Genomic DNA, 15993 nt, shown 5'->3' on the forward strand with positions numbered 1-15993 from the left:
AACTGTAGAACATAAAATAAAATACTGTAGATTTAAAAATTGTGAAAATAGAGAAAACTGTACTATATAAAGTAAAAAATAACATGGTTAAAATTAAGTGAAATAGGCCTGCTTTTGGACAAATAATAAGAAAAACACAAATGAAAACAATCGTCATGTTAGGATAGTGGTTATTGATGAGTTCCCCAACTCTATATTTTTTCTTGTTTGGTTATATTTACAGACTTTTCAATAAAATAAAATAATACAAGCCTAATGTAGGTGTTGGTAGTATGAAAATAAATGACTCATAAGAGAAATTTGAAATACATACTTTTAAAGGTCCATTTCAAGAATCTAAGTTCTTAAAAATCAATCATTTTGCTGAAAGAAGCTAATCCCACAAAATGTTTCAAAGAATGAAAGATTTACATGAAAATAATGAAAAACAAGCCAGGCACTTTAATACCAAATATACTAATATTGTTAATTATACAGTATACCATTTTCAAGTTTTAAGAAGCATGACTTTAAGGTATTTTAGATAGGATAAATTTTATTTTGGCTTCAGTTATAAAAAAGGAATTAAGAATAACAATATAAGCAAGATGGGATGGGAAAACAAAAATAAAAGGTGCTCCTGAAAAGACACGTATAAAAATCTAAATGCTATGATGGGAAACATACTATTTAAAATAACTAATAAAGCACTATGGTAAATCTTTTAGTTATGCAAAGAATAACCTTTTAATCTTTTTCCGAAAACTGTATTTTTATGTTTAAAGTTAAAATAACTATATTTGAACAGAATTTGTTCAAAAACCCTCAGCAAAGCAACATTACTTCTATCTACAAAACTGCTGTATAAACATGAAGCTTACAGAAATTAAACTATATGTGCATTTCAAAAAAATGGAGAAAAAATAATTTAAATAGTATAGTCAATTTCTTCAATTATTTTATTCAGTAAACAAATGCCCTGTTATAAATTGAGAGGTGATAACTCCATCAGCTGTTCTCTCAATCAGTCTCAGTTCCTGAGAGCTTCTCACATAGTAAGATCATCTGCAGATGCTGAGTGTGATTCTAGAGTTTAAACATACACATTTTTTTTCATGTTCCATACAAAGACAACTATTTCATATGGTGCCCAACTGAAAAACACCAAATGAAAGTAGTGATACCACACACACATTACTATTTTCCTACAGCTGACCTTAAAAACCTAATTCCTGTTATAAGATACAATTCCACTTATTTACTACAGCATGTTATCTGACATCAGTAAACACTTATGACTATATGTGTTCAATGGTTAAAATGATATTAAAAGTATCTAAAATGCTTCACTGAATCCAATCAACTATAATCCCAGCCCAAACAGAAGTTAACTGCTGAGACATTAATCACATCACAAAAATTTTACAAGCTCTTCATATCCTAATTTTTAGTACATCATCATTTTATATAGGATAGACTGCTTAACCATCTTCTCTGAGGTAGTAAGTCACCTTTAGAGAACACACTTATTTAATGTACTTTTTGGTGAATGATCCCTTAGAAACATCTGATGAAAGCTATGGGATCTCATTGCTGAAAATTGCACAGACCCACTGGCGACTACCACTTTCAAACTGTGGGACACTATCATTATTGGATTAAGACAAGCATTAAAAAGGATAGAAAATATTAGTGTATCACACAAAGGTAAATTTCCTTTATGGAAGATATAGTTGATACGGTTACACGCATATTAAAAACAAAACAAAAAACCAAATACAAATTATAATAAAAAATATAGAGAATAAGCAGATATTAAAAAGGCAAACTACATAAAACAGATTATTCTTTACTTTGATCTCCACTAGCATTTGTGAGACTATTTACTCAACTTTAACTGGCTACTAATGGACTAGAATATTAATTTGTAGTAGAAAGTCACTAAGAATATCTAGGGTTTGTGTAAATGAAACCCTAGGCTTTGTCCCATTGCTTTGTTTTAAATCATGCACTTTAATTCATTTTTGAATTCACATTAAAGTGTATGAGGTTACTGATCAAAGAAAAACTTAAAAAAAAATAGTTCAATGGAGATACAATTCACATACCATTCCCCTCTCTGCTTCTTATCTCCCAAAGGCACAAAGATCAACACTCTAGGGCTACTGTCAGCTTTAGGCAGTTTAGTATGTCAAACAAATCAAAAATATTTTTAAAGAGCTCAGCAACAGCTTTCTGACTTACTAAAATAATAAAAGTAACAAGAGTATGTTCAGCATTCACAATTTTTGATAGCTTCTTTCTGAATTCACATAATTTCAGCTATGCCTTATACTGACTTTTTTCCTCCAAAGAAAATATATTAGGACTTATTCACAGTTTAATAAGTTTGCAAGGTACATACAAAAGCCATGTTATGGGTTTTATAAAGTAGACTTTAACTTTTGGGTTGGATAGGAAACTATATAGTTGATTTAATATGATATTTAAGTATTAAATAGATTTCTATAGTAAGTGCTAGAAATATAGAACTCATTCAAAGAAAAAAACAATATTTTAGAACTGAAAGGAAAAAGAGATTGGCCCAGTGCCCTTCTTCCCACTGAAAACAATGAAGGAGAGTAAGGAATAAGGAACTAACCTTTAATTTGAATATCAACAACTATTTTGGAGGAGAAAGCTTTAATTTCTGCCTCTGGCCACTTGATCTCAATTTGCTCATCTGTAAATTGAAAAGACTGCACTAATTCACATTACAGATCTAAGACTGTACAAGTACTGTTTATGCTGAATACAGTGAATTTCCTATGAAATAAAAATAAATATAAAATGTAGACCCTGTACCACATTTTTTTGATGGTTTACAAAAATTTATTAAAATTCAAAACTGTTTGATCTTCTATTCCATGGGCATCCATCCAACCAGCTGCCTTTCAACAGGCCAGCAGCATGACTGCTACTGTCATAAATGCCCTTGAAATTTCAGTCAGAGGCCTGCCTTTGCTTAAAAACTCTTTGCACCAGGCCTTGTAACCAATCCAGCTCTTTACAACTCCTCATACCTTTAGATAAGAGGTCTCCAAAATCTGCACCCCAACATGTCATCTTGTACTACATTTTAAAACTGCACTCTCTGTAGGGGTGAGGGGAGAAGAATGATTGCACAAGAGAATTTTTGGAGTGATGGAAAGGTTCTAAATCTTGATTGTTGTAGTGATTACATGACTATATACATTTATCAAAGCTCATTGAGCTACACTTATGAAATGAGAGTTACTGTAATTTATATCTCAATAAATCTGACTTTAAAAAAAGTGTGCCCTGAAATCTTAATCCTGTTTATAAAAAATCCAGTTTACTTTGAATTCCTTGATTCTTTCAAAACATTTAGAAACATACCTGTATGGTGCACAGAACTTAAATATTCATTCTGTAGGCCATTCTCACTTTTAGTCCTATCAACAACTTTCTGGCATGCAGAGTCTCCTTTATTTGATTCTTCATTTTCACTTGCAGTATGATTTATTTTTTTCAGACTACATTTCACACTGCATATGTTTCTCCGATAACGAGGGTCACTTTCTTCCTGTTCAGCACTTGAATCAATTACAGCTACGCAATGCTTTTTGTTTAGCATCTTCTTAATTACAGGCTTGGCAGAAGAGTTTTGTGAACAACTGTCCATTTCACTGGCTGAAGGAGAAGAAATACAACTGTCCTCTACAGTTGAACATTTTTGCATGGCTGTATTTTCATGGTAATGAGGATTAGGTTCATACTTTGGTTTATCCAAACCAGGGAAACATACAACAGCCAAAAACCAGTGTGCACTGTAAAAAACAAATGAAACTACTGAATATATCAAAAAAGTTTATTATATTTGGCAATAAATATCAATTGAAATGTTTTTTCTAGAGCTTTTTTGAAGAAATTAAGAATGTCCAATTTTTTTCAATTCTCAAATTAATCCATTTATTTATATGATCATTGATTCATGAAACAGAATACAATGTCTATTCAAAAATAACGTAATTTTTGTTAGAATTATGTAGCCTGTATTCACTTTTGCAAATAATCCTTTAAACCTTTTCTTGCTTGTGGAATGAAAAATTCATTGTTTTTTCAGATAATTTAACAAAATATAAGTATCACTGCAATTCATCATTCCCATTTACCTTCCTTTACTCTATTTATGTCAAAGGATAAAAACCTATCTAACCTTAAGATTAAAATGTCTTCAAAAGTCTAATTGGACTGTACAATTTTGAACATTGTCTAAATGTTATATATATATAGCTTTTTAAAAACTTTTACTATGTCCGTGATTTTCTGAATAAGGTAGGAACTGCTTAACATTGAAAATATTAAATAATCCAATCATGCTATATTGATTTTAAATACAGAACTTCAAGTATTAGTAGAGTTCCGACTATCAAGTGAGTGCTCATGATACAGCTGAATTCAGATACCCAACCGTAAGGTATAAGCCACAAGTAAGAAGCTATACAGCTAGTACTGGCTAATAGTCACTAATTTAATGAAGAATTTTAAGGGTTTACTATTCGCTAGGCACAGTGTTATGTGCTGGGATAAAATGCATAGGCCATAGATGTCAAGAACTTATTACTGAGCACAGTATTCGTCATATAGTAAGATGTTCAATAAGTATTTACTAAGAGAAAAAAATAATATAATTGATATAGATAAGTTATTCTACATTCTCATTTCTGCAAAATGTTAAATTACCCCACCAAGGTAATGCTAAAAACCAGTACTATCTCTTCATAAGTAGAAAGGTCACAGTGGCTGGCTTCATTATCGGTGTTATAAAGGACAGATGGAGGAATGCTTCTCTTCTATTATTATTAGTCCTCAGTATCCTATGGAGTTAAGTCAGGATAGGGTAGTAGAAAGAGCAGCATACCAACTTCCTCACTTTATCAACTAAGAAAGCTAATTGTAGGTCACCTCTCAATTTCAGAAATTCTGTTAAAATGTGAAAAAATGTTTTAAAATTGATTAAATACAGTACAATAAAGTGATTCTCAACCTACAGCTATTAACTTTAGTCTATTTTTAACATTTCTTAGTTATAACATATGGTTAAGCCATAAATTTTCTGTTGCCTCACCTAAAAATTGGCTGAAAGGAGAAAGCTAAATTAGAAACATCTGAGATCACTTTCAACCTCTAAGAAGAGGCAGGGTTTTGCTTTTCTAATCTCTTTTAACAGCAGCTACACTGAGCTTAAATCACCAATGGAAGAAGAGGTAATTTCACTTAACTTTATATAGATTAGATCCAAATATCAAATTTCTGTCTCTTGTCAATTACTGTGACAATTTTTAAAAAATAGCTTTTAAATTTAAAGAAATTAACACCAGGAGAATTCAAATTAAATAGATGACAAATATATGGCAGTCTATCTAATATAATTAGTGTATACAAATATGTGTGGCTTTACTTCCTCAAAAAACAACAACAACAACAAAAAACCAAATTGAGCCCTCATGATTTGGAGGCTAGTCTTCCATCAACAAATGGCACAGTACTCTATTTGAAAAATTCTTTTCCTACTCTGCATCTCTGTTCATCCTCTACTTTTCACCAAGATGACTGGAAGCATTGATCATAGTATTCATCATCATCAAACAGAGCGACTAAGAGGGATGTGCCTCTATTGCTAAATTTTGTGTATCTCAAATTATACTTCTATTTTAAATTTTTACAATTCATTTCTGATAAATGGCTTTCTATGCATATCCTCCCTTTTGCCCAGTGCAGCTCACATATTATTATATTTGTTATATTTTATATTTTTATATTTTATATAACAAATATAAACCTTATTTTGAGGAGAATGAAGAAATTAAAGATTAGTTTTAAACTGTGTTTGACATATACATAGCTTTGAACAAGTTGGGCTTTGTAGCCATAACCAATGTTTTGACCTACCTTCCTATCTTTGGCTAGGCTGATTAGAAATCTTATCATTAAAGCGGGGTTTTAAATAAAGTTTGATTATACTACAGTGAACTTATTTTTCATAGTGAGAAAAAAAAAGCACATTCAGAAGCTAGCCAGGCACAGTTAGGCTTATTAGACATAAACAATCTCACAGAATATCAACCTCAGTCAAGGTTACTCTGCAACAATGATAAAATGAGACAAACCAAGGCCGTTTCATAATTTGTCTAAGCAGAGACAAACATAAGGTCACAATACAACCCCAAAAATATCAAACATCCCTCTTTTTTGCTAAATGAGTGAATGCTACTTCTTTACCCAAGAAAACCACTGCTTCTTTTGATCTTCCCCCAAATCACCAAACCAAGGCCCAAATTCTGTTATAGGCTCTTTCAAGCGCACTTGCATAGAGCAGCTCCATGGTTGCCCATGGTGTGAATTCTCCTTTGATGCAAGTAGTAACCCCAACTTATCCAATTACAAGTGTATTCATGGGGTCTTTAGCCGAAGGGCATAGAAAAACAAAAAAAAATTAAATACAAATACTCTCAAGTCTTAATTATATAATAATACTATCCTACACATCAATACCTCTCTAGCTACTGGGGGAAAATAACGTTAAAGGTTTAACCACCCCCATTTACTTAGAAAATAGCTTCATGTAGTCAGCACAGTTTTCAGTTACAGAAAATGGCATAAATCTAGCCATCTTTTCTTTTTGATTAAGAGCCAAAGTATGTTTTAAACTAAAGATTCAAATTCTTCTATGGGATATAATCATCTTTCTGTATAAAGTAGCCTTTCTATTGGTATTTGCTAGACCGTATGTACCATTTTTTAAAAATGACATTATTCCACATTGACCAATAAAACAAAATTAGAAGATTAGTGTTTGTAAAATTCAACTGTACATGATTCACCGGAAAACTTCATTAATTTGCATAAAATAAGCAGTACAAGTATAGATGTACATAAAAATTTGAAGAAGTTTAAAAATGGATGAATTCTTCACATCATAAACACATTTTCTAAAAATTGCCATCACATTTACATAAAGGAAAATCTTACTCACGCTTCATTAAGGGGTACAAAAATAAAATCCTTTTCAAAAATATCTACATGCCGGGTCCATGTTTTTACTCTCCCATGTCTCTTTTGCTGTATTCTGTAAGATAAAAGATATAGTATTACGCTTCTAAAATGTTCCTAGTGCTTCAGCTTATATGCAAAAATTTTAAAATTATGAAGATTAAGAGGTTAACAGCTCAAAGAGGTGTATAAGATGACTTAACAAGTTGAGGAAAGAAAACAGAACATCTGAGATGGAGCCAGCAAAGTGTGAAACTGCCATCACTGAACCAGAAAGAATGAGATATTTAATTCCTGCTACTACATACTAGGGTAGACCAGTGCTACTATTTTTATTATGCAGAACTGGCAAGAGCAACCATATTGAGAAGCAAATCAGACCATAACCTATGATAACTGAGGAGAAGAAAGAAGAAAGGTGAGCATTATCATACAGTAGATGAAGTAGGATACACTATGATCATTGGTCAAAACCAATCACTGTCATCAACTTTAAGATGCAAAATGTAATCACTGAAATAGTAGAAAACACTGTTTATATTTTGCACAGCAGCCATCAATTCAAGACATTTAACAGCACTTATGACAAAACTGCCTCAACTCTCTGGTTGTATCTTTTGACCAATTACAAGAAAGTATTAGAACTGGATGCAATCACTATATAGAGAGGAATTATAAACAAAAGTACTCAAGCCTAATATATACAATAGTATTTCCTTAACTTGTCTGAGAAGAATCATCCAAAGAACTTATTAAAAGTACAGATTCACAGGTTCCTTTCTTAGATAACATGGATGGATCATCTAGGGTAAAGCAGAGCAATCTGTATTTAACAAGTATCTAAGCAATTTTTAAAAAACTATCAGGCATATTGGGAACATACTGATTTAGATATCACATCTAAAACTTTTTGAATTCTAAGTATACTTGAGGCTTCAGAAAATTGTGGATATTGATCTATCCACGATTCAATATTATATTGATTTTGCTAACTGGTAAATAATGTTGCCTCAATATGAATAAGAGATTTTTTACTAAGTTAAATTTGAGTGACTTACTAAATCTGTTAAATAATTTGAAAGATCATGACTTACGATAGATTAGTTGTTTCATGAATATTTCTCCTCTCTCTCTGATTAAGGCGTTTATAGAAAAAAGAACTGAATATATGAATTCGATCAGCTTCTTCTTTCTTCAGTTTTTCAAGCACCAAATATCTATTTTATAAAAAATAATTCCAATATATGAATTTAACAGTTTACAACATACTAAAAGTCAAGCAGTGATTAAATATCTATTAAACCACCATCAATCTCTATTCCTTATAACTGAAAGAAGTTATTAGCCAAGTTCACTTCATATTCTAGACAGCAACTACCAGATTATTCTCAAGTAATGAAAAATGGCATTTGAGAGTAAAACTATGATTACAAAGTTCTAATATTTTAAAACAAGGGCACACTCACAAATGTTCACAGAAACATTTGTAGTAGCCATAAAGTGGGAATGCCAGAAATGCTCATCAAACTAATGAATGGAAAAATAAAATATAACCATACAATGGAATATATTGTTCAGCAATAAGAAATTAAGTACTGACACATGCTGTAACATAGGTGAACCTTGGAAACATTATGTTAAGTGAAAGAAGCTATTTACAAAGGAACATATGCTATGATTCCATGTATATGAAATGTTCAGACTATACAAATCCATAGAGACGGAGAAGAAATGAGTAATTGCCTAAAGCTGAGAGTGAGGTCAGAAGGAAATGGGGAGTCACTGCTAATGGATATTGGGGTTCTTTTGCAGGATAAAAATATTCTAATATTGACTGTGGTGATGGTTGCATAACCGTCTGAATATATTAAAACCACTTTAAATGGGTGAATTGTATGGTATGTGCATTAAATCTCAATAAAGCTATTATCTCATGTGCTGTTTATATTAAACAGTTCAGTTAATAAACCATGAAGACCCAGCCATATATTACTTTTTATAAAAACAGAAAAGAAATAGAAAGAACCAATACAATGGTGAGGTTATAACAATGACTTTAAAGTGATGTTACATTAGTTCTAATTTCTCCTTGCCTTAGTTTTTTTCCTTAAGATCTATAACAAAACAAAGCAAGAGTTCCTTTATATCACAAAGGAAAATTACAATATATTAAATTTAATTATGTTCCAAACTCCTTCAAAGGAGCTATGCACATTCAAAGGAGCTATGCTCATTACCACCTTCATTAAAATGAGGATAGTCTGAAAGCCTCCTTATATAGAAATAGCAAATGTCCCAGAGGGCACACCATGAGATCTATCACTTTTATCATTATATTTGATAATTCTAAAGCTTGAGTTCTGATGAAAAGGACCTAACTACTTACTGCTTTAGGGAAACTCAGGGTACCCCCACAAAAGAAATTATAAGACAATGAATCAGCTCATAACACAATTTAAATCAATCACTAAATTCTACAATATACTCAAAACAGAGCATGTAGTAAACAAACTAGATTTGAGCTTAGGGGCCATATCATAATGAGTGAACCATGTACTTTTATTCGCTCAAAATACAAAGTCTACTTTGTAAAACTAAATTGAATAAACAAAGGAATAATTCAACTTTAAAAAAAAGTTATTTGTGATTTAAGAAAACGGACTCTCAATTTCACATGTAAATAAATCCATGCCTTTTAAAATAACTAGTTTTGTCTTTGTGATCTGACTTATATCCATAAGTATTTGTGACTATGTATAGTTCTGTTTTTATGTATATTTTAGAACTATTCATTAGAACAGCCACATCTCTTATTTTAGAATTAAAGTGAAAATTCAAGTTTATTACAAAAATCTTATAGGAATCTCTCCCATTGGGTACATTTTTTCTTTTAGTAAATAAATCATTTAAATATTGAATGTCATGGTGTAGCTGTTCACTTGGTATTTCATAAAGTGGACAATCTAACAATCAAATCATGAATGCTTTAATTATAGGATGAAGTTGAAAGATGATTTTGAAAGTAATTTTTATTAAAGTAATTCTATTCTTCTCTGCATTTTCTTAACATTCCCTAGATGCAATGCCCTTCTACTTCTTATAATATTGGCAAACTTTGTTTAAAAATTTGTTTCTAACTTGCAGAGTTAGAAATGGAAAAGAATGAGCAGCTCTGGTAGCAGCCATTAACTTATTTTAATAGTGAAGTTAAAAAAAAGTTTCCTTTTTAAAATTTATTTCTAAGAATAAAACAAACATCAAACAAACATAAACATGGGGGTTTCTTTAAATTATAAATTTTGTTAGGTTTTCATTTTTATTTGGATACTGATTTGCATCAAAAAAGGCAGAACTTGTAGATAATTAAGTTTATATGAAATTTGAGATTTGTTTTAAAGTGTAACTCTAAAATATCAAGGAGCCTCCTGAAAATACAAAGAATTTCAAGAGTATAAACAAATAACTATAGACTATCTACTGTAATGTAAAAATTATAGATTATTTAAGTACGAAATGGAAGAAACTAAAATATAAACAAAATATAGGAATTCAACTAATTTTTTAGAACCACCTATATGCTTTCAACGAAAAACTTGTTAAATAGAGATACTTAAATAGGTTAAAAGTAAAGAGGTGAAGAAATATATACCATGCAAACAAATTAAAAGAAAGCTGGAATAACTATACTCATTTTGAACAAAGTAGGTTTGAGAACAAGGAAGATTATCAAGGATAATGAAGGACATTAAATAATGATAAAGGAGTCAATTCTCCAGGAAGGCATAAACATGTATGTGTTCTAACAACAGAACTTCAAAATACATAAAGCAAAAACTGATAGACCTAAAAGGAGAAATAGACAAATCCATAATTATAGTTGGAGATCAACCACCTTCTCAATAAGTGAAACAATAAGTATGTGGAAAATTAATTAAGGACATAGGATGACCTGAATACACCAACAAACAACTTGACTTAATTGACATTCACAGAACAACACTTCATCCAACAACAGTTGTGTATATTCACTTAAGACTTTTCAATGGCTTGATTTGTTAAATTAGTATACATTAGGATTAAGAGATAATATCTTTTTGTTAAAAATTATAGAAAAAAATACATAGCAACCTTTGCAATCTTAACCATTTTTAAGTGTACAGTTTGGTAGTGTTAAGTATATTCACACTGTTGTGAAACCATCTCCAGAACTTCACATCTTGTAAAACTAAAACTTTAATCCATTACATAACAATTCCCTTTCCCCTGCCCTCAGCCCCTGGTAACCATCATTTACTTTCTTTTTCTGTGAATTTGTCTACTTTAGTTATCTAAGTAGAACCACACACAGTATTTGCCTTTTTGTGACGGGTTTATTTCACTTTGCATGTCTTCCAAATTCATCCATGTTGTAGCATGTAACGGGCTTCTGTCTTTCTTAAGGAAGATTAATATTTGTATTGTACGTGTGTACCACATTTTATTTATCCGCTCATCTACCAATGGTCAATTTGGGTTGCTTCCACCTCGTGACTATTTTAAATAGTACTACTATGAACATAGGTGTGCAGGTATCTAAGAACCTACTTTCAATTCTTTTGGATATATACCCAGAAATGAGATTGCTAGATCATATGGCAGTTCTATTTTTAATTTTTTGAGGAACCACCATGATGTTTTCTACATTGGCTATGCCATTTTACATTCCCACCAGCAGTACACAGGGTGTCATTTGTTCACATTCTTGCCAACACGTTATTTTTCTGTTTGGGTTGTTTGTAAATAGCAGCCATCCTAATGGGTATAAGGTGATACTCATTTTGGTTTTGATTTGTATTTCTCTGTTGATTAATAATGTCGAAGATCTTTTCACATGTTTACTGGCCATTTGTATGAGATGACATCTTTCGATTTAGTTATCAAAAACTTTGAACTTGTCCTTGAATTTGTTAGGTCTCAAAGGGGTCTACGTCTGCAAAATTAGGCATTTACAACCTAGGGCAGTTTCTCTTGCCAGCAAATCTATGACATATTTATAATTTACTGAAACATATTCCATTACTATTAACTCTTCAAAAAATATATATATATATTGCCTCTGAAAACAGGGTATAATTAACATATATAGGAATATATCCCTGATGGAAAAGAGATCATATTGGTTGATGATGTTGAATTCTTCATCCTTGTTGATTTAGTTGTTCTATCAATTACTGAGAGAGGGGAATTGATGTCTCCAGCTATGTTTTTGCATTTTTCTGTTTCTACTTTTAGATCAGCTTTTGTGTTACATATTTTGTACCTTTGTTGTATGGCATACCCATTTAGGACTGCTAAGTCTTCTTGGTGGATCATCCCTTTATCACTATATAATGTCCCTTTTCAAACCTGGCAATTGTCTTTGCTCTCAAAAGTTTACTTTATCTGATATTAATACTTTATCTGATATTAATGCTTCCTTTTAATATTTGCATGCTACATCTTGTTCCATCCTTTTCCTTTCAACTTAACATATATCATTATCTTTGAAGAGAGTCTTTCGTAGATAGGACATAGTTGGGTTATACTATAATCTGCTCTGTCAACAAGTTTCATGTGTTCATAACTGTTCATCAAAAAAGTTTATAATAGATGCTTTAAAATCTATCAGATAATTCTAATATCACTGTCACCTCGATGTTGACTGTCTACTGTCTTTTCTCATTCAGTTTGAAATCTCTGTGGTTCTTGGTGAAGCGAGCAATTTTAAATTGAAATTCGAATATTCTGAGTATTTTAAGATTCTGTTTTAATGGGCTTTCCTTGACACCACACTCCAGTGGGTGAAGTGAACGCCATCTCATTACTGCTAGGTAGGGGTGGAGGTTTATGTTCTCTATTAGGCTACCATCAATAAGGAGGGAGGGGCTCCATATTACTGATGGATAGGGGTGGAAGGCTCCCCACTAAGCCTCCACTGATAGTACCTCCACCAGATTGGGAGAGGGAAGGGTACCTCATTATACCCCAGGGAACAGGGTCAAGTCTGGCTCTATATTAGATTAGGGTCACTATAACCTCAAAGTTATTCTTAGTCCTTATTTGCTTTGACCTTTGCTGTACTGATACCACCTCCTTCACCTCCTTTCAATTTTATGACATCACTTTCTCTGGATTTTTCTTCATACCTCTCAAATACCTTCCAAATTTATTCATGGGAGTCTGTCTATCAAAATCTACTCTACTGGTTCTGTCCTTCTAGCTCTTTTTCTCATTCTGTATCCCTACCTAAACAATTTTATGAATTTTCATAACTACACTACTACTTGCAAAGTAAAGCCTTTTAAGTCTGTATGTCTCCAGGCCAGAACTCAACTAACCTCCAGAACCATATATTCAACTGTCCACTTTGTTGTATCAGATGTCTAAAAGAGATGTCTTCCTCCTCGGCCTAAACCTATTCTGCTTTTGCATTCATTGTTTTGGCTAGTGGCAAAATCATTTAGCAGGTCTCACTAGTCAGAAAACTAGGAGTTATTTGGCACCTATTTCTCTCCTTAATATCCATTCAATCGTGCCTGGAGTCCTGCTAAACAATTCTACCTCTTAAAACATTTCATTATTTCCTCTTCACTCCAACTAAAATGCCTTAATTAGGCTTCTTTTATCATCTTAATTAAATTTCCTTAAAGCATCTCTCATCTAGACATCTGCAATAAACATGCTTGTCAAAATGATCTTAAGGAAACTCAATTATGATATCATTTCTCTGATCAAAACCTATCAATTTTTATAAGTGTTTTCTTTCCCCAAACAGTGGGTTGCAACCATTCGTAGGTTAGAAAATCACTCAGCAGCTTTCAATAATCAGATTTTTTAATTGTTTTGTTTTATGAAATACATCTGAATAAACCAGATAATATTGGAGAGCACTAGGCACATTGATACTTAGGTTGTTTTGTTTCATATACACGCCCATTTTATATCATCAGTAAACACATATAAATTTATACATGTATAAACACAGTATACATACATGTATATGCATGTGTATACTGAATCATGGTGTAAGTTCTTACAGGAAAGCTTCTTGGTCCCTCATACTTCCAACCCTCAAAGAGAATGAAGCCTTCTTTTACTGCTGTATCTGTCAATGCTTTAATCCCATATTTGTGTTTCCTACCACACCATAAACTTCTACCATGGTACTTGGCACATAGCTGGTACTTGCTGAACATTCACTGAAGAAAATGAGTGAAATCATACTTTTGTGCTTACTCAACAAATTATTACCTAACCTAGGCCCATAATTTTTTAAAGGCTTAACAACATTAACACTTAACACTATTAACAACATAAGCTATCATTGAAGAACACTTTGAATGTCAGGTATTTTTCCTAGTGCTTAACATGTATTATCTTATTTAATCCTTACCACCCGTTTAGATTTTATTATTCTCCTCATTTTTAAAATGAGGAAACACAGGTAGAGACATTAAATAACTCCCCAAATATCACAAAATAAGTGGCAGTGACTAAATTCAAAACTCAAAAAGTTTTGACTCTAGAAAACAAAGATATACATTATAGAATGTTAAAGACTTGCTAAAAGGTTAGTAGAAAATTAACTTACTTCAAATAAAAATCTATAATAACATCATTTAAAAATTCTCCTTCACTTAGACAGTGCAGGTCCTCATTAGTAACGGAGATGCCTCCCTTAGCTGGAGGTGGTGGATATACTATCAATCTGTAACAAAATTTTTTAAAAAAGCAAATGATCAAATATATGTGTATGTATATAATTAAAATGAATTAAAATAGAGAAGAAATTTAAAGGTGTTGCAAATGTAAAGGAATTCTCTCACTTTTCCACAGGGCCCATGAAGATAGTGTGACTCTCTCCAGTTTCTTCCTCATCATCAAAAAACTGGAATTCTTGTTTGTTTTTAAGTTGTATTTTAGATTCAAGGGGCACCTGGAAAAGAAAATTAAATGATCGATTCACAAAGTAAATTGGAAATTTTTTAAATAAAAAGAGCAAGCACAAGGCAAGAATGCTTTTAAAAAGTATTAAAATATGAATCTAAAAAGTATGCATTTTTAAAAATTAAAAATAAGAAACAAGAAAAACCAGGGTCCACCATCCCTTTTTTAAAATCTGTTAATTTATAATGCAGTGATGTTCTTCTAATTTTTGTAACAATCTTGTTTTCTGGTATTTTGTCTCTCTAAGATCTCCACTATCGGTATTAAATTAGATTGTTAGTAAAATCCAAAGAATGGATATAATATTTTTCTTCCTTCTAGCAGTGGAGGCCTACCTAAGTTCTGTGGCTAGGCAGTCCATAGGATATAGGAGCAGAGGCTCAGGGAACACAGTTCAATGAGCTTCAGTACTCCAGTTAAAAAGTCCTTAAAAGAAGAGCCTTCCCTTGAAATCTGAGCCCATCGCAGCTGGCTTGTGATTCCCTTCCTTCTTCTATTCTTTTCCTCAGCCCACTAGCTGTGTGGATAGCTCTTGTCCGGTGAGGCCTTGCTCAACTTTACTAAGATTGTGCCTTGAATAACACTATCTCCAAGTGTGTAGCTGAGTTAAAAGATTTTAACTGTTCCCAATAAAGTCAGCACAATTCAGCTGCTGTAGTAGGGGACAAATTTAGAGCATTTAAGTTATATTTGTATTATTGACTTTGTACTATGTGTTACAATAGTACTGTGGTCTTTGGTTCAGGCGGATTCAGAGTTACCTACTGCATTAGTTATTCTAGAATTGGATAAACATATCGAGAGTCAGGTCAAATGCTAAGTGTCCTTCACTTCCCAAGTTTTCAACCATGTATGTACATGTTACATATAAATGTACACCGAGGACCAAAATTCTTTTAATTTGCATTGAAGCCAATGGCATCACTGGGAACCACTAACAAATTTAAGAAACAGAGTAATAACAGATTTGAATGTAGCAGTGTATATATATAT

At 32.0% G+C, this 15993-nt stretch overlaps 1 protein-coding gene across 1 annotated transcript in view; it reads right to left on the bottom strand.

The window, feature by feature from the left end:
• Nucleotides 1-15993, bottom strand: part of SENP6 (SUMO specific peptidase 6) — a 96166-nt gene that overhangs the window by 6587 nt on the left and 73586 nt on the right. Inside the window, 5 exon segments of the mRNA XM_025042883.1 lie at nucleotides 3379-3809; nucleotides 7019-7111; nucleotides 8130-8252; nucleotides 14645-14761; nucleotides 14880-14989. Of these exon segments, the coding sequence (XP_024898651.1) occupies nucleotides 3379-3809; nucleotides 7019-7111; nucleotides 8130-8252; nucleotides 14645-14761; nucleotides 14880-14989 (874 nt within the window).

This window comes from Pteropus alecto, unplaced genomic scaffold (assembly GCF_000325575.1).
Source record: "Pteropus alecto unplaced genomic scaffold, ASM32557v1 scaffold7, whole genome shotgun sequence".
Classification (NCBI taxonomy): Eukaryota; Metazoa; Chordata; class Mammalia; order Chiroptera; family Pteropodidae; genus Pteropus; species Pteropus alecto.